Source organism: Trachinotus anak, unplaced genomic scaffold, assembly GCF_046630095.1.
Source record: "Trachinotus anak isolate AG129_WGS33_773 ecotype Australia unplaced genomic scaffold, CSIRO_AGI_Tana_v1 ptg000012l, whole genome shotgun sequence".
Taxonomy (NCBI): domain Eukaryota; kingdom Metazoa; phylum Chordata; class Actinopteri; order Carangiformes; family Carangidae; genus Trachinotus; species Trachinotus anak.
In genome coordinates, this window is record NW_027273863.1 from 12,042,061 (window position 1) to 12,066,061 (window position 24,001).

Here is a 24,001-nt window from a genome sequence, read left to right on the forward strand (position 1 = left end):
ACAAAGGATGAATGCAAACAATGTTGTTGGTAGTTTTATTAGAACAGAAAATAATTTGACCATGTTAAATATAACTTCAGCAATGGCAAAAAGTGAATACTCTGGATACTTCCTGATATATTACTTTTTAAGATGACCAATATATAATTTACAAAAGTGAATAAAATATAAAAAGCAGGAGGAACAAAGCCCTAGATATGAAAATATATAACCTCAACCAACAGCAGTCAAAACATGTACCTCTATAAAGGGTTTTTACACAAATACAAAATAGAAGAACCAGTTGTAGCTTTTCTTTACATGACCAACATGCACTAAAACCACTGTGCAACTTATGTTAAACCAAGAGATTTGTAAATGTTAAAGTAACCCACACTAACTTGCACCAGATCTAAAGTTATTGCGTATTATGAGTAAATGTCAAAAGCACTGTCCCTTCGACAGTAAAACCATCACATTTAATTGGGAGATGTGTTTACAGACATTTTGCTTTGTCTACGGAATTTCTTTCCTGTTTATTGGGGAAGCCCTGCTCCTGTTTGCACACACACAGGCTCTGACTCTGGTCCACTAGCAGCTGAGTTGCTGGCCGACACAGAGAAACAGTAGTTGGAGTTGGGGCTCAGATCAGTGAGAATTATATTCTCCCCGTACACTGTTAGTTCCTGGGGATTACTGGATCTGTCCTGCTTCTTAATCAACAGGGTGTAGTAGGAAGTAGCTTCCACTTGAGACCACTCAACAAAAATAACTGTTGACATTGCTTGTGTGACGTCTAGCACGGGAGCTGAGAGGCCTCCTGTTGGGGGAGAAACAAGCCAGAGTTGTGAATTAGGTCCCAGCTGACTTATGGGTTGTTTGTCCTGTAGATGAGGACACAGTTGAGTTGGCATGCAAGTGAAACAAAAACCTGCTAGGCCAAGGATAGCAGCCCCCCATAAATTAGCGGAACATTAAGAAAATAATATTTTAGTATTTAAACAAAAAATAGGTGTTTCTTACAAATACTCACCATTCTGCATCTCATGGAGATCTCTCCTCCTGCGTCCTTGTGGTACCGCTAAAGAGAAAAAGGGTACATTAATTGGTTTGTTCTAAAAATTGAACAAACAAGGACAAGGGCTCTGAGGCGTGCAGGGAAGATTGTAGCTGACTCCTCCCACCCTGGACACAAACTCTTTGTGACACTCCCCTCTGGCAGGAGGCTGCGGTCCTTCAGGACCAAAACCTCTCGCCACAAAAATAGCTTCTTCCCATCTGCTATTAGCCTCATCAACAAGGCTAGAGAGCCCCACTGTTGCTGATCAATTGCACCAATCACCAGAAAAAATTCCTTGTATGTGAAAACATACTTGGCAATAAAACTGATTCTGATTCTGATTCTGATTCTGAAATACAGTATAACGCATCTTTTAACACACACATCAGTTTCCTACCGTTCGTGACACTTATAGCTTCACTTTCTCCAGCTGCGTTGCTGGCTGTGATCAGCAGGTGACTGGAAGTGATGTTGGACAGAGAGCAGGACAGCCCTGCCACACTGCATAGCTGAGCCCTGGGTGTAACACTGTTGTCATACACGGTGTATGTTGTGGCAAACACTGAAGCATTCCATGAGACTGTGGCGAAGGAGCTGTTACCACTGTACAACACTCCTGATGGTGGACAAGGAGCTGGGGGGGGGGGGGATTATAATTAGTTAAAGCTAAAATATAAAAGTCATGCTTTTCCCTATAACCTGAAATATTCATTGCTAAATGAGCAACAACAGCAGTACAACTTGAGAAAAAGCACAGATTACTAAAAACAAATTAGGCTGCAGCATAAGTTATTATTTACAAAACACTTGCTGATTTAATGAAACACTGTATGATGTATTGTCACAGATAAAACCACCCAAACTGAAAGACTTCCACTGATTTACAGATACTGTGCAGCAGCATGGGACTAAAAGTTTAAATGCAACATTTACTGGAATTACTATTTACACCTGGGATTTTGCTGTCAAATAGTCTCCCATAAAAATGTGTATTCAAACCCTCACATATTTAGAAAAAGGCCTGTTGGGAAATAAAGTGTGCTTAACATTTTCTTTTACAATTTCTACCTTCCCTAGCTTGGCCTATAGCTGCGCTGACTTTCAAACTCATTCACCACAAAATACTGTATACATAACTCATCATCTGCCTTTTTTTTTAACCTACAGTCCTACTGTATCATTGGATTATCAGTAATGTTAAGTTTTGACAGGAAAAGCACAGGTGGCTCTGTGGACACCCTCACTCAATCTTCTATGAGGGGATACAGACATTTATCCTTACACCACTGTAACTGTTGAAGTGTAGAAGGTTAAACCGCGTCTGCACAGTATCTTACGTGTGAAGTGTAATCTACCTGTTGTTCCATTAAGAGGAACAGACGGGTCGCTGGTACCGGCACCATTCCTGCTCTGCACTGTAGCGACATAGGATGAACTGCAGGGGAGAGGAATCTCAAAGTATGTCCTGTTTGTCCAATAGGAGGCGAGCTCGAACAGGGCCTGGCTGTCCCCCAACAGACTTCCTGTTAACGACAGCATGTACTCAGTGTCTCTGCAGGAGACCTGTGTCCAGCTGAAGCGCATCACCTGGATCTCCATCTGCATGGGCAGCAGCTGCACTTCAATAGTGTCTGGAGGGCAGGAAGCTACAGGAGAGAGGAGAATTTAATGTATTACATGTATCATGTATACATTATGTATAATGTTTTACATTTAAGGGCAAACATTACAAAGTTATTGAGTGTTTGAGAAGTAACATGCAGCTCTTATACCTGCTCCCCTCTGCACTGGGTCACTGAAGGAGCTGTTGCATGTCCCATCTGAGGCCTGCACAGAGAAATTGTAAACTGTGCCGCAATCAAGACCCTCAATTGTACAAGTGGGACTTGTGCTGTGACAGTACAGCATGTCTCCATTCCCAGACTGGGCACAGCCATAGTAGTCAACAGTGTTATCTCTGGGCATCCATGACAGCAGTGCAGACTGGTTGTGACAGTGGAACATAACTGAGAGTCCAGCAGGCTGGCAAGGACCTGGACAGAAAAAATATGAAATAGTTAGTGTGCTGAAACTGGTATTATTTACTCATAATGGGTCTCTTGAATGTCAATGCATTAATATTCTGTATATCTGTTATTTATATCAAGACAAATACCTGTATTTAGTGTTGCATTTTGACTGGCCTTGCTGGAGCAGTTCTCATGGCTAGCAGTGACCACCACTGTATACTGCTGGTCACAGTGGAGCTCTGATACGCTGCAGTTACTGGAGGTGGTGTTGCAAGTATGTACGTGTCCATCTCCACCCATAGCAACAACATGGTAGCTTTCAGCAACAGGAGAGGGTGTCCAGGACACCAGTGCACTGAGGTCCTCACAGGAGCTGCTAACCATCACGTTCGTGGGTGGACAGGGCTCTGGGAAGAGGAAATCAGTCTGTGTTAGTTGGCTTGAAATAGGGTCTTCATGAAACCACAGTAATTTGTGATTATTTATACCAGTGGTTCCTAAACTGGGGATTTAGTAAGATTGGGGAATAAGAAAAAACTATGTCAAGTTATACATTTTTTTTGTTTTTCTAAATCTAATTTTTTGTGTGAACTGTTACCATTTATTAACAATTATTCAGTTGAAACAATTGGATCATTTTTAGGGGGAAAAACACTCCTGGATCACTGTTTGCTGAACTGCTCACAGCTCAAACATGCAACTTGTGTGATGGCAAGTTAAACACATAACTTGTATTTGTACACTTCATCCTTTGGTCATTGTAGTAATTTATAAAAGAGAAATGCCCTGATAAATACAAAAAAACCCAAATAATCCAGGTGCAATACATGACAGAGTAAACTGTGTTTGAAAGGGTTACATTGCTACAAGGCAGATTTACACAATACAGTTGTCTCATTAAATATTCACAATAGGCCTAACAGAAAATAAACAAAAACATGTACCCATGCTAACTCTGTAGGGTGGACTTCTCATGCTGCTGCACTGGTCTGATGAGGCAGCCACAATGATGGTGTAATGGAGGTCACATCGCGCTCCATACAGGTAGCAGCTCGTGCCCGTGTTATTGCAGGATAGGTAGGTGTGATCGCTAGCTTCTGCTGTGGCAGTGTATTCTGTGTTTCCATTGCTGCCCTCCATCAGTTCCCACATGACGAGGATGGAGGAATTGTGGCACTGAGGGAAGGCGGTGATGCCAGAGAGGGAGCAGGGGGCTGGGGGGAGGATGTAGATTTCGTTAACTGTGACACTACAGCGTAAATTATTATTTGGAATCACCAAAAAAAAAGACACATTTCTCTCATTAGGACTGAAATCTGTTACCTGTCTCCAAGTCGATGGTGGCGCTTGGCTGACTCTCACATTGGCTGTTCATAGCAATAACACTGAAGTTATAAAGTACACCGCAGGCCAGGTCCTCCACCTCACATGTAGTGTTAGTGGAAGTGGTGCAGTTGGCTGTATAGTCCTCTCCACCTACAGCTGACACAGTGTAGCTGTCTGCCCCCGCAGCAGCATCCCATGATATCCAAGCAGAATTGGTCACACAGTCGAGGTTGCCTCTGATTCCCTGAGGCTGGCAGGGAGCTAAAGAGCAGATAGAAAAGTGAAATCTGTGACTGGATGGATGGGTTTATGCCAGGATGGACGACTTCTAATGTTTTCATACCTGACGTGATGCTGTGGGTCTGACTGTGCTGGCTGCGGCAGTCGCCTCTCACAGAGACGACCTGAGCGGAGAATGTTTTCCCGCAGGTCACATTGCTGATGGAACATGCTGTGTTTGTGGTGTTACATGACTCAATGATTCCTCCATTTTCTGCGATTACTGAAACCAGGAAGTGGTCAGCTTCTCTGACGGCATCCCAGGAAATCGTCAAGTCGTTTGAGGAACAGCTGAACTGGGCACTCATGTTCTGGGGTGGGCAGGGGGCTGGGAAGAAGGAGAATTTTAAGTTGAAAATGGTTGGTATGTACAGCCTCAAACACTAAAACTGTGACTGTGCATCAGAGTGTGTCTGCTGGTGCTGTATCTCTCACCTGAGTTTAATATCCAAGCCTGGGTTGGGACACTAGAGCAGCTGTCATCTATGGCCACTACCTGAACGCTGTAGCGGCTGCCACATGTGAGGTTGTCAAGGCTACAGTTGAGGTCAGAGGTATGGCAGCTGACATTGCTATGACTACTGCGGGCTGTCACCGAGTACTGTAAAGCCCCGCGACTGGCAGACCAGGACACAACAGCAGTGTTGTTGGCGCAGTCCATCACCACTGAGACATCAGTGGGAGCGCATGGCACTGCAGATAAAGAAGAGTTAGTCGATACACACTGTGAGCAGAGCGCGCAGAAACTCAAAGGAAACTCGACGCTGAAATGTTGAATTCAGTTCAGCAATAATTCATGTATTTATTTGTGTATGGATGATACAATTTAGATCATCCTTCAGAGCAGTAAAGGGATTTATCAAATTCCTCCAAAAAAATCCAGTAGTTTGGCTGCAAAACACCTTGATAATGCCACATATGTTGGTTGGAGACATTTTTTGATTAATAGATGTTTAAATGCTTTTATGGCTCTGAAAAGTTGTCCCTAAGGGTTTACCTGGATTTCCATTTAACGACTCCAACAAATTTGAACAGACAAAATTTATGTGAATATTAATCGGGATGGAAAAGAACAGCTGTGCTGCTTATGGACTTCCCATGCATTTTAGCCCAGTTATGATACCATTGCTTGTACGACACTAAGTTTCCATCAATAAAATACTGCATATGTTTTCCCTACCAACAGCCCTTCAATGCTCACCTGACTGCAGACTGGTGGTTTCACTGGCGGTGGTGTTACACTGTTGGTTGGAAGCTGTGACTGACACAGAGAAGTTGTACCCACAGGTCAGGCCGGGGAAGCTGCACTGATTAGAGTCAGACATGCACATTCCTGACATGCCAGTGTCAGTCTGCGTGGTGACGGTGTAGTAGTCTGACCCATTGCTGGCCTGCCATGTGACCATGACAATGCCAGACAGACAGTCCTGCAAGGTAGAAACTCCTGAAGGTGGACACGGCCCTGGAGAAAAGACATGCAAGTTCATTTAAGACCTGTTTGAGCTTAATTCTACTCTTATATATATTAATATTGTGATTTTTTTCATCACTTTGCCTCTTAAAGTAAACTAATTTCACATGTTACACTTTAACATACATATATAAATGGTGTTTAACCTACATGTCTGCACGAAAGCCGATGCACTGGAGCTGCCAGGACAGTGCTGGCTGTGCGGTGTGACTGTGAGGCTGTAGTTTTGTCCACAGGTACAGTCAGAGAAGTGGGCTGTGGTGACATTAGTGGTGAGCCCAGTTGTTTTGTTTCCTGCCTCAGCTGATACCATGTACAACTCTGTCCTGTTACTTGCATCCCAGTTCAGAGAAACCACGTTCATATTGCAGTCCACAGAGGCAACCAAATTCTGGGGCACACAGGGATCTGGAAGAAAGAAAGATGATGGGAATGTTGTACCAGAGATCTGCACTTTGGTCCTAATTACAGGGAAAAGTGATCTTTTTCCTACATATATGTTGATTTATATGTTTCCTTGCAGACAGATATAGACATTTAAACACCTCTATTTTCTATTTCCATCTCTATTTCCCTATATTTAGTTCAAAATTGCACAGTTCTTTCCTGGTGACTCCATAGAAATTATTTAAAAATTACAAACAGAAAATAAATCATTGCCATTTATTCATACAGCTCGTCTCTGAACAAATGCTGTGTAACGTACTCATGTGGATGACTGAGCTGTTGCTGGGCAAGCTGGTGCAGTTGCCATCCTTTGCTCTCACTACAACAGTGTAGTCCTCCCCACAGTGCAGGTCGTTCCAGGTGCAAGAGGTGGTGTTGGTGAGACACTGGTGGGTGTGGCCATCAAGGCCAGTCGCTGTGGCAACATATGCTTCAGCGCCATCACTGGGCCCCCAGCTTACAGATCCCATGTTGAACTCACACTGCACATAGGTCTTCACATCCCAGGGGATACACGGGGCTGTGAAGAGAGGAGAGGTGTGAACATACACACACGCAGCCACAACATTTAATCTAAAGTATGTGCATACCCAGGTGTGAAATACAAAATCATACAGGTTTTGAAGAAGGCAGGTCTGCTGCGGTTGCTGACACACTCGCTGCCTAGTCCTTGCACAGTGACATTGTAGTCCTGTCCACACGGCAGAGTGGCAGACAGAAGGGTCTGGGTTGTGTTGTAGATCTCCACATATCCAAGGCTCCCTGTGGCTGTAACCAAGTAATTCACAACACCACTTGCTTGGTGCCATGAGATCTGCACCTCCTCACTCTGACAGAGCGCCTGAGCAGACACAATCACTGGCTGGCAAGGCTCTGATAGGAGCAAGAGGAAGAAAAAGAAGTAAAACATCATTACAAACACAGGCAGAAGTAGAAAAAAGTAGAAATACTGAGCTGAAACATTTAGTTTAGTGACTTAATGCATTATTATTTTAGTATAAGTTTGGGGTGTGAGTGACAAAACATTAACCAGGAACTATTAGATAATCAATTTATTTTACAAATATGGTAAACTCTTGATGGTTCCAGCTTCTCAATTGTGAGGATTTGCAACTTTTTTCTTGTTTTACATTTTAGTACAGTATAACATTTTTATAGTCTACTATTTGGAGTGTTGGTCAAACAAAACAACAACAAAAGTTATTTGAAGACATCACTTTTTGTGATTTATGAACCAAATGATTATCATTCAATCAAGAAAAATAATTGCAAAATTTATCAATAATCAAATTAATAATTGTTAGTTTCAGCCTTAATATGTTATATTAAAAAAAATACTTTGCTACAAGTAAAATTAATTGAAAAAATTAACTGTGTAATATTAAAATTATAATAATGCTGTCCCCAGAATGTCCTGAAATAATCAAAAGTAAATCTGAATCTGAGCTCTGAAATGAAGTGAAGTAGAAGCATAACATAGAAAAACACAAGTTAAGTAGTAGTATCACAAAACTGTACTTGAGTAAGTGTACCAAGAAGTACCTGTTTGGATAGACACAGTACTACTGGCCTGGCTGTAGCAGCCTTGGCTGTGAGCTGTGACAGTAAAGTTGTACATCTCTCCACAGGCCAGACTGGGGAACTGACAGGTAGAGCCTGTAGAGTTACACTTGTCCCCCTCCCCTCCTGATGCCTTGATGGCAGTCGCCATGTAAAGTTCAACATCAGACCTCTCCTCCCAGGACACGACTGCAGTGCGGGAGCCACACTGCAGGTCAACAGCTACATGCTGAGGCGGACAAGGACCTGAAGAGAGGTGTGGAAGAATAAAGGTCAAATAAAACCCAGACTGGCAATTGTCACTAATTAGGATTAACTGTAAACAATTGACTCACGTGTGGTGAGGTTGGCGTGCATCGGTGCTGTGAGGCTGCACTGTTGGTTGCTGGCGGTGAGGCTTAGGTTGTAGGTTTCCCCACAGGTTAAACCTGTCACATAACATCTGTTCTGCTGAGTTGTACACAGAGTCTGAAGACTTCCACTGACAATGGCTGTCAGGGAAAAGTTTGCTGTGCCATAAGTAGTATTCCAGGACACAGTGGCACCATCAGAGTTACAGTTGACTTCTATCTCTACCTCTCTGGGCAGGCACGGAGCTGAGGAAACAGTATGAGTAAGTTTATGAATGAATTGCAAAAAATATGGACAGAAAATTACATATGTACTGAGTCTGTCTTTACCTGATATAAGAGACACCACTGTGCTGTCAGAGCTGTTGTACTGCTGTCCCAGGGCCTTGACCCAGACGCTGTACACTGTGCCACACGTCAGTCCTGAGACAGTGCATTGTGTGTCCGTGGTAACACAGGACATGTAGTGTCCATTTTGGTCATCAAAGTAGGCGACATAGCCCACAGCGAGGTCGCTCTGCTCCCAGGAAACAGCTGAAGTAAGCTGTTCACACGCCATATTGGCCTGAACGTTGGTCGGTGGACAGGGTTCTGAATTAGAGGAAAACACACACATTTAGGCACGAAGGAAAGACATACAGAGCCAGACCTGGACCTTGGTGAAAGGATTTAGCCATTTCACATTTCTTCTCAACCAGGTGACACACCTGTCATGAGGCGGTAGGGTTCAGAGGTCACAGTGTTGTTGCAGACCAGATTTCGTGCCATCACAGTGATGTTGTAGATCTGACTACACTGCAGGCCATTCAAGAGGCAGCTGTTGTTAGTAGTGTTACAGGTGACCATCGAGCCCTGGTCAGTCACCGCCTCAACAGAGTAGGAGTTGGCACCGCTGGCTGCATCCCACATCACCTGGGCTGTACTCACGTTGTAGTGGACAGAGAGATTTGTGGGAACACAGGGCTCTGGGGGGAGATAGAGGTAACGTAGAACATAAAAAACAACAATAATTAAACAGATATGAAAACCAGTATACTATCTGTATCCCACAAATACAACAGCTGACATGTAACAAACACACACAGGTGAACATACTATACCTGTGGTGAGGTATCCTGGCATTTGAGCAGTACTGTTGCAGGTCTGTCCCAGAGCCATAACAGTGATGTTGTATTCCTCTCCACACTGCGGAGAGCTCAGCTCGCAGTTGGTGTGGTTGGTGGTGCAGCTGGTGGTGTGGCCTGATGAAGCTGTAAGCTCAGCAGCATAGGACACAGCTCCAACACTGGGCTGCCAGGATACGGTAGCAGAGTGGGCCTCACAGTCCATAATGGCTTCAATGCCGCTCGGCTGGCAAGGCTCTGTGGGATTAGGAAGAATATGACTTTGAACATTCATATCCAAATCCCATCTAACAAATTATGATGGAGACAATCTGAGCTCAAAGATCCACTTAAATTCAGAGCTTTCAACTACATCTTACAGTCCTCACTCACCGTTGTCCAAATCATTACTAAGTGGAAGTTTAATCTTAGATTCCCAAACACCAAAGGTCAAGAGTGAACATCCATGCACATATTAAACTAACAAGTGTGTATGTGTAGACCTGGATAAAGTGCAAACAGCTAAGTCAATTAGGAACATATTGTCTTCTCCCACTGTAGTCTAATGCAGTGTCTGCATCAGAGCAGCCATTACACCTCACAGTTTCCAGCTGCACATTTCTTTTTAGCTATAATAGTGGTGTGGCTCTAGTAATGACAGTGTCAGTCTGTTAGTCAGCTGGTCCACCACTTTGTTGCAGACTTTTACCTCAGCAACTCCTGGACAGATTTCCATAAATTCACAGTCCCCAAAGGATGAACCATAATGTCTTAGTGACCCCCTGACTTTTCCTCCAGCACCACAGTGAGGTTGAGTTTTAACATTTAAACTCCAGCATCTCAGCGTTGTCACTGTGAGCGTGCTAGCATGCTGAAGTTTACCTCAAAAAGCACTGGTGTGTGACTTTCAGAGCCACTAGCAAGACTGTAAAATTTAAGTCTTGTTATCCAATTATAGTATCTTTAAAATGATTATGTCATCATATGTTTGGTTTGTAGAAAAACGAGGCATTTGCAGTGAAAATTGGTGCAGTCTGTGTTTTGCTTTAAGCTCTGGAAGTACACATAAAGGTGCATGGCTGAGGGTTGCCATATTTTCAAAAACACAGTAGCACTATAGATTGTTACTTCAGAATCACAGGGCCTCAACTAGAGTCTCCTTTCCAACACTATGGCATATGTATTAGTCTTTCCCTCGGAGGTTTATCAGAATAATGCCTATAATAGAATGAAGTTAGGAAATCACACTTGCCGCTGTTTGCTTGGAATGAGTGTCTGTACATTAGTAGATGTAATGTTAAGTATTTTTTTACCTGATCTAAGAGACACCACTGTGCTGTCAGAACTGTTATACTGCCATCCCAGGGCCTTGACCCAGACACTGTACACTGTGCCACATGTCAGTCCTGAGAGACTACATTGGGTGTCTGTGCTGGCGCAGGAAGTGTCGTGTCCATTTTGGTCATCAAAGTAGGCGACATAACCCACAGCGAGGTTGCTCTGCTCCCAGGAAACTGTCGCAGTAAGATGTTCACACACCATGTTGGCCTGAACGTTGGTGGGTGGACACGGCTCTGAATGAAGAGAAAAACACACATGTAAATATGGAGAGAAGACGTTGTCATATTTATATAGAGCCATGCCTGTACACACACCCCTTCCACAGGGGGTGTGTACAGCTATGGCAATCAGGTAGCTAACCTGTCATGAGGCAATGGGTTTCAGAGGTCAAACTGTCACAGGCCAGGTTGTGTGCAGTCACAGTCACGTTGTAGATCTGACTACACTGCAGGCCATTCAGGAAGCAGCTGTTGTTAGTGGTGTTACAGGTGACCGTCGAGCCCTGGTCAGTCACAGCCTCAACAGAGTAGGAGCTGGCACCGCTTGCTGCACCCCACATCACCCAGGCTGTACTCATATTGTAGTGGACAGAGAGATTTGTGGGCGCACAGGGTTCTGGGGGGAGGAAATAATAATGTAGTTGCCATTTTGTGTTGGTAAAATGACTATTAATAGTCCAAAGTTTTGAGTTATACTCACCTGTAGCGAGCCAGACTGGAGCACTGGCAGGTCCAGGACAGCCTGTGTGCATTGCCTCCACAACAACAGAGTACTCCTGTCCACAGACCAGGCTGTTGAGGTTACAGGATGTCCCCATCTCACTGCAGGAGGAGTTATGTCCATTGGCAGATGTTGCCTGGACGCTGTAGCCTGTGGCTGCAGCTGCGCTACTCCAGCTGACCAGAGCGTTATGTGCGGTACAGTTCAGTGTAGCTGACACATTGGTGGGAGGACATGGGGCTAGAGAAAGAGAGAGGTGCGGTTGAGAAGAAGAGACCAGTGACAAAAAGAGACACTAAAATTAAAGAAGTATTCAAGAACAGGGAAAATATGCTTATTAATTTTCTTGCCAAGAGTTAGACGAGAAGATCAATATTACTCTCACCCTTGTATATGAAGCTACAGCCAGCAACTGGTTAGCTTAGCTTAGCATAAAGACTGGAAACAGAGGGAAACTGCTAGCCTGTTTCTGTCCAAAACTCAAAAATGTACCTGCCAGCACCTGTGAACCTGTGAAACCTTATCTAAAGCTCACTAACTCTCATCTGTTTAATCCATACAAAAACCAAAGCATAAAAACTACATATTTCAGCATGGCTCCTATGCTCCAGCAGTCACTGCGCCCAACCCAAAAAACAGTCTGGGCACTTAGCCCCCATGTGTTATTTCGATTTTGTTACCCGTGGACACACACGGCCATGGTAGTTGTTTCCCTCTGAGTTAACCTAAGAGAACCAGCTGCTAGTAGTACCTTCATATTTAGCATACAGACATTAGAGTCACATCAATCTTCTCATTTTAGCAAACAAGTGTATTTCCCAAAATTTCAAACTATTCCTTTAAGAAATGGTTATGAAAGAAAACTTATTCAGTGTACCAGTCATCTTCTCTAAAGGGTCACTTATGTCGCTCATGCACACATTAGTGTGTCCCATCACAGTGAACGTGTAGAGTTGACCACAGCTCAGGTCCAGGAAGGAGCAGCTGCTCTCAGTGGAGTCACAGGTCGAGTCGACGCCTGAAGCAGAAGTGGCTTTGACAGAGTAGTTCTGTGTTGTGCTGCTCTGGCTCCACTTTACAGTCATGATGTTGCTGCTACAGTTCTGGTCAACAGTGATGTTCTCAGGTTTACAGGGAGCTGGGGGTGGTTTAAAAGACAGAGGACATTTTCCATTACAATCATCAGTATTTATTCTTCAGCAACATCGTTTGGTTTTAGGTTGATTCCATATGTAAGTTCTAACCATGAAAGAGCTGCACTCACCGGACTGAACCCTGTAGTCAGAGCCAGCGATGATGCTGCAGTGAATGGAGGAAGAGGTGACGGCCACCTCATAGACTCTGCCGCACTGCAGGTCATGGATGGAGCAGGAGTTGGAGGTTGAGTTGCAGGAGGCTCTGTGTCCGTCAGTGCTGATGGCCCAGGCGGTGTAGTCGTCCGAGCCTGCAGTCCGTGTCCAACTCACATTCATCACATTTGTGTCACACGCAACTTCTGCTAGGACATCTTCTGGGAGACAGGGAGCTACAGGGGAGAGTTTGATCACAGATAAGCTCATGTGCTGCCAGTATAGGTACACACATGAATTTGAGTTGTTATAGATGAGTGAATACACTGATTGAATACAAATCATAACCATCATAATATACATAGATTTCCTCAGGATTTGCTTACTGCCTTCCTCTCACCTTGATCTATAAGGGCGCATTTTGGAATAATCATAATCACTGGCGATTAAACAAATATTCATATTAAAAGATGTTTAGTGTGTAGTTGCCTATGTGCATGTATGCCTGTATGTATAGGTGTAAGCTTGTGCTTTTTTTCTCACCAGAATCAAAATGAATGTCAGCATGTTTAGTGCTGTTGCAGCTCTCCGTGGAAGCCACCAGTGTAGCAGAGTATGAGCGACCACAGTCAAGTTTTACAGCGCAGGAGGTGTCATTGGAGGAGCAGGACGCTACGTGGCCGTGCTCTCCTGTCACCTCGACAGTGTAGAAACCTGCTCCGATGCTCTCAACCCAGGAGAAATTCCCTTTGTTTGTCCCACAGTCCACACGAGCAGTGAAGTTGGTGGGCTGACAAGGAGCTGAAGGAGGAGGAAGAGTGACACTTAATGTATGTTGATTTTAGGTTATGATTTTTTTTTTTTTTTTACTGCAGCTGTTGCCATAGAAACACATTCTACCTGTGCTTATTTCTATGGGTGGACTGTAGCTGCTGCGGCAGTTTCCATCCCGTGCTGCGATGCGGAAAGCATATCTCTGTCCACACAGCAGGTTGGTCAAAGTGTATGAAGTGTTAGAGGTGGTGTGCACTGAAGGAGGGAGCGTGCCGCCTATCCTCTCAGTTTGTAAAGTGTAGGTGGCCCCGGACACAGAACTCTGGTCCCATGTGAGGGTCAGGATGTTGGTATCACAGCTGACCTGGCCTGTCAAGTTAGTACCTGGACACAGAGCTGGGATGATACAAAAGGAAGTTGAAGAAAATTCCTTGTGATTAAACCAACCTGAAGTTAGAAACACCATATCAAAGAATCCAAAGAACGCGCTGCAGTTTCCTCTCACCTGTTCTCAGCACCACGGCTGAGCTTGGCTCGCTCCAACAGCCCCTGTCCACAGTTACCACAGAGACGGAGTAGGTTTCCCCACAGTGGAGGTCGGTGAAATTGCATGTGTTGGAATAGTTTGAGCTGCAGGTGTGAGCGTGCCCATCATCTGCAGTTGCTGTTGCTATGTACATCTCTGCCCCTGTTACTGGAGACCAAGAGACAATGCTGTCCTCACAGGCTGGAGACACTGTGACGTTACTGGGAGCACAAAGACCTGGAGAAAAGGAAAGAAAAAAGGGTTTAATATTGTCCTTTTTTTTCCTGAACAGAGATGTAACTGAATATCAAGTTTTTCTGCACCTGCTCTAAAGCTGTAAACAGCACTTGGGTCTCCTGTGCATGTCTTGGAGTACGGTGTGACGGTGATGCTGTAGCTTTCACCACAGTGGATGTCAGGTACTTTACAGCTGGTGGTGTTGGTGTGGCAGTGGTGTGTGTGTCCATCCTGGCCTGTCACTGTCACATTGTATCCTACAACAATGGGGCTTCCTACCCACGTCACCAGGGCTGAGTGATTTGAGCACAATAATGTGGCGCTCACATTCTGCGGGGCACATGCGACTGGGGAGGGAAAAAGAAAAAAAAAAAAAGATGAGTGACAATGAAGTGGTAAACATAAAAAACATTAACCAACAATTTGTGAGTTTTCCAGAATCATAGGAACAGTTGGAATAGTTCAATATTTTGGGAAATATGCTTATTAGCTTTCTTGCCAAGAGTTTGAGAACATTGATACTACTCATGTTTTTGTGTTAAATATGAAGCTGGAGCCAGCAGCCATTTAGCTTAGCTTAGCATAAAGACTGGAAGCATAAGGGGAAACTTGCCAGGTAACAAAATATCTAAAGCTTCTTAACACAGCAATTAACAAATCATATCATGTTTCTTTAAGGTTCTGTAAATGAGATTTTAAACAATAATATAGCAGCAAGCAATGATTTACTATGCAAAGATATAGTGGAGTAATGTCCAAGTCCAAGGCTAAATTCAGGCTTTCCCAGTTGGACTGCAGTCAAATCCCGGTTGGCCGGTGGACCATCAAAACCAGAAAATCTTTTAAGTTTTTGCTAGCTCCATCTGTGTTTTTACCGGCTCCTTCTGTGTCATTTGTGAGACCGTAGATAAAGTGCAAGGCTGAATTTCTTTCCCGGTCTGACTGTGGAGCCAATACTGGTCTGTCTTTACCAAGAGGAGAACCCTCCAAGCTGCTAAAGGGCTTCAGCTCGACTTTTCTTCTCCATGTGTAACTTGTCGCTACATAATGTTACATGTCTGTTTTCATTAGTGATCAGCTACAGTAGCATGATAACGTTAGCTAGCTTGCTGCTACCCATATTATGGATTTGTTCAGCAAATGTTGCTATCGCTATCTCTGCTTCAAAACCATCTTTTTCATGTTACGTCTGAAACTGTGGATAATGCAATTTTGGAAACTTTGTTTATTTGCAGTACGTCAGTGGAACAATTACCTGTTTCCAGGGATTGACTGACACTTGGGATGCTGTTACACTGCGCCCCCTGAGCCTGGACTGTTATATTGAAATCCAAGCCACAGGGAAGATTTTGGAACATACAACTGGTATTTGTAGTCTGGCGGCTATCCTGATGTCCTTCCCCTGCTACCTGAGCCAGGTAGCTGAGGCTTCCCGCAGGGCCAGTCCAGCTGAACACTGCTGTGTTGGTGCCACACATATACTGCTTTGATATGATAGCTGGAGGACACGGGGCTGAAACAAAAGCAGAGGATACAACATAAAGACCAGTGTTTAGTGATTCCTTTACACACATATACTAAATGTTCTTTCGCGGCCATGCACACACTCACCTGTAGTAATGTTGGCGCTGGGGCCAGGCGCACTGTCACATTGGCTTCCTCGTGCAGTGACCGTGGCTGTGTAGCTTTCACTACACAGGAGATCTGTTAGGGTACATGTGGCAGTGGCTGAACTGCATGAAGCCTTGTGCCCACTTGTAGCTGTCGCGTTAACTATGTAACCTGTTGCATCAGCCATTGACTGCCATGACACAGAGGAAGAATTGGTACCACAGATCTCAGTGATGTTTTGGACAGAGGGAGAGCAAGGAGCTGAGAGGGAAATAGAAAGGGAGAAGGATCATAAGTGAATAAAGTAAATGTTTTATCTAAAGATATATATATTCAAGTCTATTTTCTCTTTGTACTTTTAAGTTAAGCTTAAATCTGTCCAGCTTTCCTGTCTCCTACCTGTCATCAGGACTGTTCTGGAGCTTCCAGTGCTGTTACAGGTGGCATCCTGGGCCACTACAGTCAAATTGTAAACTTTTCCGCACTGAAGCTGGCTCAGCTGGCAGGAAGTTGTATTGCTCGTACAGGAAATATAATTCTGAGAGCTGCCCTCTTGAGCGACTACAGTGTAAGCCGCGGCCCCGGCAGCGGCAACCCAGGACACAGTGGCCATGTCTGAGCCACAGTAGAGGTTGCTGGTCACATTGACAGGATCACATGGTCCTAGTGGAAAAGGTAGAGAGGATCTATATGTCACGGGATGTGTTCCAAGTCACAAAACCCTGAGATACATAAAATATCCAAAAAGATATAAACAGAACCTGTTGTTATGACAGTTTGACTGGGAGCGCTGGTGCAGTGGCCATCTTGGGACGTTACTGTGATGTTGTACCGACTGGCACACTGCAGGCCGGAGACAGAACATGTGAGGTTTGATGAGGAGCAGGTGTCAGAGAAGCCGTTGGGGCCTGTCACTGTTGCCATGTAGGTGGTGGCACCAAGAGAGGCGTGCCAGGAGGCCAGAAGAGAGTTTGTGCCACAGTCTGTCACTGCTGTTAAGCTCTGAGGGGGGCAGGGTGCTGGAGGAAGGTATCACAGTGCATGAAATAATCAAAGCAACAAAATACAGTCAGTGGACGTTATTATCCTTTTACCATCAACATCTTTATTACCTGTTTGAACAGTCTGTGGGGAGCTGTATGGCCCGCTGCAGCTGCCAGAGGAAGCTTTGACAGAGACATTATAAGTCTGTCCACACTGAAGACCAGTCAGACTACAGCTGGCACTGTTACTGTGGCAGCTCACTGAACTGATGTTTCCAGCCAGAGGCACAGCAGTCGCACTGTAGTTGAAGGGCTCAGGGGAAAGGATCCAGCTGACCATCAAGTCATCGGTGCCACATAACAGGTTTGTACTGACGTTCTGTGGAGCGCATGGTACTGACAGAGACATAAAATGATGAGAAAAAGTCAAAAACTTCAATTTAATCTGAAGTGACTAAAAACTAAATCCACACACTTAAATCTTGTTGCACCTTTTGAGGGACTGTGTAATCCATACAAAAACGAAATTGTACAAAGATAAAATGTGGGTTTTATTGGGGGGTTGTATTAGGGGCTATTTCTTAGCTAGGCACAGTGATTACCTAGAAATATAAAGGGAGCTTTAGAGGTGTGTGTATTTTTACATGCGTGTTGTGGCAGATACGTTTAAGATTATGGTCTGGTCAAATGTGGCCCGACCTTGCTCTCAGTACCTTGGTCTTGTGTGAAGGGAGCACTGTAGTTGCTGACACAGGTGCCGTCAGTGGCAGCCACATGAATTTCATACTCCTGGCCGCAGACCAGGTCACTCAGTGTGCAGTTGGGGCTGGAGCTGTTGCAGGTGAGGATCTGTCCATTGCTGGTGGCTTTCACATCATAGCTCACTGCATTCGCACTGGGGGCCCAGGACACTTGAGCAATGCCAGCGCTACAGATCAGCTGGCTGGACACATTAGAGGGAGCACATGGCTCTGGAGGGGAATCAAATAAAACATCAATTACTGTCAATGACACTGTAATGACAGACACCATCGATGACATCACTGGTGGTGGTCAGTGTTGTGTTACCTGTGTCCAGAGAGACAGTGCTGCTCAGTTGACCTGTACAGTTGTCATCAGCTCCTGAAACACCAATGGTGTAAACCTGACCACACTGGAGCCCAGGGAGGCTGCAGTAGGTGTTATTGGTCGAACACTCTGATCTGTGACCTCCGCTGCTCGTAGCGACAGCAGTGTAGTATTTGGCACTGTCACTGGCCACCCATGACACAGGTACAGGATCTTCAGCACACGTGCGCACGGCCGTGACGTTGGTGGGAGGACACGGCACTGAAGGGAAATAAATACGGAGGAGAAGTTTGAGGATGTGCATCTATGTCCTTAGCAATGAAAAATCTGCGTCACTCACATGTTTGCACTGTGGCCTCTGTACTCGGCAGACTGAAGCACGTCCCTGTGACAGAGAAGACGACCACCCCGTAGGAGCTTCCGCACAGCAACCCTCCCATGGAGCACTGTGTCTCCGTAGAGTTACAGTATAGAGGCTGACCCACTCCTCTAGAGATGATGGTGGTGTAGTTCTCCGCAGGAATGGAGATGTTCCAGGTGACCGTCAGCTCTCCGGTAACGCAGGTCACGCTGGCCCTCACATCCTCAGGACCACATGGCACTGAAAGAAGAGGGGATAAAAATGAGCACATCTTTGCTCATCATTCTCCCTGAGAGAAACAGTTCTCCACTCTGAGTTTACTACCTGAGTCCATGCTGATGGGTGTCGAGGTGGACGGACAGTTTCCATCATTGTAGGTGACGGTGACGTTGTATCTCTTTCCGCAGGGCAGAGAGGTGATTTTACAGTTGTTGACTGTGTTGCTGGTGCAGGTGAGTTGAGCTCCACTTTGATCCTCTATAGTTGCTGTGTAGAGGCCTGTGGGCTGATGGTTCTGCCACACTATCAGAGCATGGTTGGCCTCACAGTCTCTGAATGCCTCGATGTTGGTTGGAGGACATGGTGCTGGAGAGGAAGTAGAGGATTCAGTCGGAAAACTGATTTAATTTGACAAATTATCGTTTGTTTTTTGAAGGAAGTGTATGTTTGTAAAGACTAGGGGAGATGAATAATCAGTTTTCAGTTGGTGCAAAGGTTTGTTCTACACCTGATATCACACTCTTGTAATCCAGCCTTGTGACCTACCTGTCATAAAGGTGACCTCCTCGCTGGCTGTGCTGTTACATTTGAGATTAGTGCCAATAACGCTCGTAGTGTAATTCTGCCCACATCTCAGGCCTTCGATCAAGCAGTCGGTGCCCATTGAATTGCAGCTGTGTGAATTTCCGTCGGCATCCTGAGCAATGGCAATGTAGAATATGGAACCAGCTCTTGTCGTCCAGTTAACTCTTGCAGAGTCCTGGCTGCAGTCGACTGATGCTGAGACATTGATTGGGGAGCAGGGGACTGGGGAGAAGCGGAAAGTTTGTTTTTTAAGACCAATCTCTCATTAAACAAGTCAGAGCGTCGAAACAGCATCAGAGACATCCAAGGAACTATGAATAACATCATACAGTTGTCTCACAGAGTTCCCAGTACGTACCAGTCTGAGCCACCTCTCCCAGCACCCTGTTAGTGGTGCACTTGTCATTGGAGGCAACGATCCACACACTGAGGTGTTCGCCGCACGGCACGCCGGTCACTGCACAGCTGTTGGAGGACGAGGTGCAGTTGTAGGTTTCTCCAGTGTTTCCCTGGGCTTCTACAGTGTAGGAAAGAGCTCCAGCAGCAGAGTCCCAGGTTGTGATCAGTAAGTCAGGGTGACACTCGGCTGCTGTCTTTATATTTGTTGGTAGACAAGGAGCTGGAGGGAACATACAGATGAATAAGGCAGTGTGTGGCTCTTTTCTGCTATTTTATCTTCCCACAAATAGACATTAGATAGATATCACATTTTCAACATTTTTTACATGATATAAAATATAACAATATTTAATTTTATTAGTTTATTATTTTCATCAGTAGTGAATTCAAATAAGTAAATCAGAGATAAAACACTTTGTTAGAGCTTACGCTTACAACATTATACTCTGTTCAACAAGACTGTACTGTATTGTAATTATTTTAAATTACATTGAACAATCAGGTCTGTTCTGTGCTGTATTAACAGTATTGAAGTGACAAATGCAAGTTGAAGGATAAGGGTAGTGCATATTTTCTTGTTATCAACAAAATGAAAAGACCAAAACTAGCACATTGCTAGTGTAACTGAAAAGGAGTAAATACTGAATTTGTTAGGGACTATATTCACTTGGTGCCCCAGCAAAAAACTATTATGTGGGCGTGACTCAAAATAAACTGCAGTGTCCATCTTCACTGTTGTAGCTTTGGACCACACTGAGTCTCTAGAAATAAAATATATCAGGCTTTGACTGACTACACAGATAATTGTGTTAGTGAGATCGATTCATTGTTTTCTCTTTTCATGGGGTTTGTTGACAATGAGAAAAATATACAGTAGCTACAATATCACCTAAATGATCTTGTTACAATTTCAGAAAAATCACAGTAGTGCATTTCAGCCCTCTGTGTAATCAAAACAAACCAAGTCCTACTCACATGTTCGAACAAACTGAGGCTGGCTGACCTCACTGTTGCACTCAGAGCTGACGGCGTACACGGTGTACGTGTAGGACTGACCACAGCCTGTGTTAGTGAAGTAACAGGTGTTGTCCACCGTCCTGCATTCAGTCACTTTGCCGGTGCTGTCCACTCCCGTGGCCACATAGTAGTAGGTGTTGTTGGTGGGCTGCCAGCTGAAGACGATAGCATTGCTGGAGCAGTCGTGAAGGGTCTGAGTATTAGCTGGAGCACATGGGACTGGAGAAAAGAGAGGGGACAGAGAATTAGACAGAATGGTACAATAATAGAGGAATACAAACTGGTGCCATGGAAATCATCCAAACTAGGCTGAATGAGGAGAATAGAGAGGTAAGGCTGTACACTGGGAGCAGAGTGAAGTTTACATGAATCAGTGGACTATTAGTTCAGGAGGTAGATTCTTACAGCAGATTTAACAATAGCAGTTTATGTCCTGTTGTTTGAAAGTCCACAGATATCAACTAAAGAGCCAGAGATCTGATTCCTTTTGTAATTTACCTCTTTGTTTGCATTCAGCACTTGATTGGCAGGACCAGGCATGTCTGCTAGGTGTGTGTGTATGTATGTGTGTGTGCTAAACACCAAATGTCCCGGGGCAGACTGTGTGTGTGTGTGTGTGTGTGTGTGTGTGTGTGTGTGTGTGTGTCTCCTTCACCTTTTTTACTTTCCAGACTGATACTATAGCTGACCTTTGGGATAACTCCCTGATTTCAATAGACTGTAAAGCGCTTTAGATTGACTGGTGTTGGGTGGCAGGTCTTGGTGCCTAATGAGAGGGTGTGTTTCACTGCTGAGCACGAGAAAAGAGCACAGGACACCATGGGAGGAACCTAAACACCTTCCCAGAGGAAAGACTTATGGGGAAGGTTAGGGATAAAGAGCTTAGAGTATGTCCAGAAATGTAAGTGTGTGTGACAGTGAGTGATGCAATGAGGTGGTGTCTGCATGCACGTGGGAAACATATACAGACAGGTGATGAGGCACAGACAATACAAGCATTGAAAAGGGTACGACAGATAAATGCAAGCCAAGACTGTAGTTTCCACATGAGCAGGTACTGCGCCCACCTGTCTCGAACAAGGTGGAGGTGTTGGAGGTGCTCTCGCAGTCGTCAGAGATGGCTACGACATGGACCTGGTACTTCTCACCACATTTGAGCATGGTGATCTGACAGCTGGTGGAGGCTGATGTACAGTTAAGAGACTCGCCGGTGCCATCAACAGCTGTGGCCCTGTACAAGTTGGCCCCAAACACCAAATCCCAAGTCACTGTCACCATGCCACTGGAGCAGCTGTAGTCCACAGAGATCGTCGTCACTGGGTTTATGGCTGAAGAAAAAGTGTTAAAAAAATACAAACAGATGATACAGATGTCCAGAATATTTGTTCATCTTAATCCTAATGTTTTGTTAGGGTTGCATAAGTAGCATCACCATGAAGGATAATGCAGAGTATGTCTCCTTGTCTGTGAATGCATAGCATATATTTAATGAAGTATTTGGTGTAATAACAATACTTTGAATGAATGAATACCTTTATTGTCATTGCATTTTAACATAAAATGAAATTTACAAACTTTATGATAATCTCTGTATTTTGTCGCCTTCATCACTTGAGTACTTCTCTACACATTGGTTGATTTTGAATTCATGAATACCTATATCACTGTGGGGCCCCAAACAATGAGGAATTAAAGCCAGCAATACAACACCAGGTTAAAATGAGAGTGTATGAATCAGTTGTGTTGCTAAAGTACTCACTAGAGGTAGTGTGTGTAATATTAGAGGCCTCCCCAGGTACCAAGAAGACGTTGACTGATGATACTCCCACAGTGTAGGTGGAGCAGGGCTCCAGATTGCTGATATCCATGGATGTAGCTGAAGTGTTTGTGATGACAGGGGCGTTGCTGGGGTTGTCATTGTCACTCACAGTCACTTGATAAAGCAGGACTTTGCTTACAGAGTCCCAAGTCACTCGGGCTGTGCTCTTTCCCGTCGGTACCAGGGCCACACCAGTCGGTGGCTGCACCACTTCCAAGAGAAAATACAGGTGTTACTCTAGTACATTTAGAAATCACTACCTATGTTTTCATAAGTTGCTGTTAAGTAGTTTTTGATTATCAAGCTTCTGACTAAAGGTCAACTAAACCAGCATGTTATGTGAACTTACGTGTCGTGATTGTCCTTATATTACTTTGGGCACCCCTTCCTGCACTGTTAGAGGAGTAAATGTAACAGTTGTAAGTTGTAGAGGGAGTCAAGCCGTCCACTTGTCCACTCAGGGTTGTGAAGGTCTGGTTATATTTCCTTGCAGGAAAGCTGAACAACTCCTCCACAAACAAGATGTAGCTGTCCGCCCCTATTACGCTGGACCACTCAAACTTTATAGATGTACTCGAAATAGCTTTGGAAAAGGTGATCTGAGATGTGGCGGGCACTGTGGGAATTCAGGATAAGGAATTCAATATTACTCAGCAAAGGGATTCCTTTGATTAATTAAACTTATTTATTTTAAAATATTTTTTGGCTTTACCTGTCATTGTTATTTCAACATCTGTGCAGACAACAGCATAAAACTCAAAGACCTTCAGTGTAACTTGATAAACATGCCCAGGTCTTAACCCCTGAATCAGCCTCTGTGTGCTGGGTGCTGACTGCATCACCACCACTGGGGCGACACTGGTTGAGTTCACAACTCTCAGGTCCAGTAAAACTGAAGTTCCAGTGTAGCTGCTCCAAACCACATTCAGTGTTGATGCTGAAGGAGATGTCGCTGATACAATATCACATCCTGAAAAAAAGAAAAAAAGATTGGTTGACTTGATATATTTTTATACAGTAAAGAGAATAGCAGCACGTTCTTGTAACACATTATAAAATACTCATGCTGAAAGTGTTGAAGCAAAATAGTTAGGAAGGTTAGGTGTTAGATAACTTAGGTTGGATTGTATCATTGTAATTGTTTTGAATATTCAAGCTCAGATTTGTGAAATGTTCTCCTGTTTGGGAAATGGAAGAATAAAGAATAGTTTTAAACCACAATTAAACATCTCGTTTCAACTTTGAAGTAAGAATGAATAAAAAAGTCTTTAAAGTTGATAGAAATAACGATTTGACATGTATCGTGATAATTATTGATATCTGCTGACATTTTATTGTGATAACTTTTTTATGGCCCTGGTGTCTAATTCTTTGAGAGGTGGTTGACTTTGTGGTGGAGACCTTCCAGAAACTATTATCATTTTCAACCAGTCATATTGTTAATCTTAATGCACATGACTCTGAATTT

The 24,001-nt window shown here is 44.3% G+C and overlaps 1 protein-coding gene across 1 annotated transcript; it reads right to left on the reverse strand.

The window, feature by feature from the left end:
* Window positions 1-21: 21 nt before the first annotated feature.
* On the reverse strand, window positions 22-23,598 carry LOC139629581 (pneumococcal serine-rich repeat protein-like). The gene is given in 45 exon segments (XM_071492291.1): window positions 22-799; window positions 1,013-1,060; window positions 1,437-1,673; window positions 2,395-2,685; window positions 2,812-3,072; window positions 3,195-3,455; window positions 3,993-4,262; window positions 4,372-4,635; window positions 4,718-4,981; window positions 5,089-5,346; window positions 5,855-6,115; window positions 6,275-6,532; window positions 6,831-7,091; window positions 7,187-7,444; window positions 8,114-8,377; window positions 8,467-8,727; window positions 8,812-9,072; window positions 9,189-9,446; window positions 9,582-9,842; window positions 10,898-11,158; window positions 11,286-11,540; window positions 11,625-11,885; window positions 12,523-12,783; window positions 12,910-13,170; window positions 13,478-13,735; window positions 13,835-14,104; window positions 14,214-14,471; window positions 14,558-14,818; window positions 15,727-15,984; window positions 16,083-16,343; window positions 16,482-16,745; window positions 16,844-17,101; window positions 17,195-17,461; window positions 17,779-18,070; window positions 18,072-18,394; window positions 18,498-18,734; window positions 18,819-19,111; window positions 19,232-19,520; window positions 19,639-19,964; window positions 20,669-20,994; window positions 21,603-22,098; window positions 22,380-22,743; window positions 22,883-23,149; window positions 23,246-23,503; window positions 23,595-23,598. Coding segments are annotated over 45 exon segments (11,910 nt in total). The 3' UTR covers window positions 22-515.
* Between the last annotated feature and the right edge of the window lie 403 nt (window positions 23,599-24,001).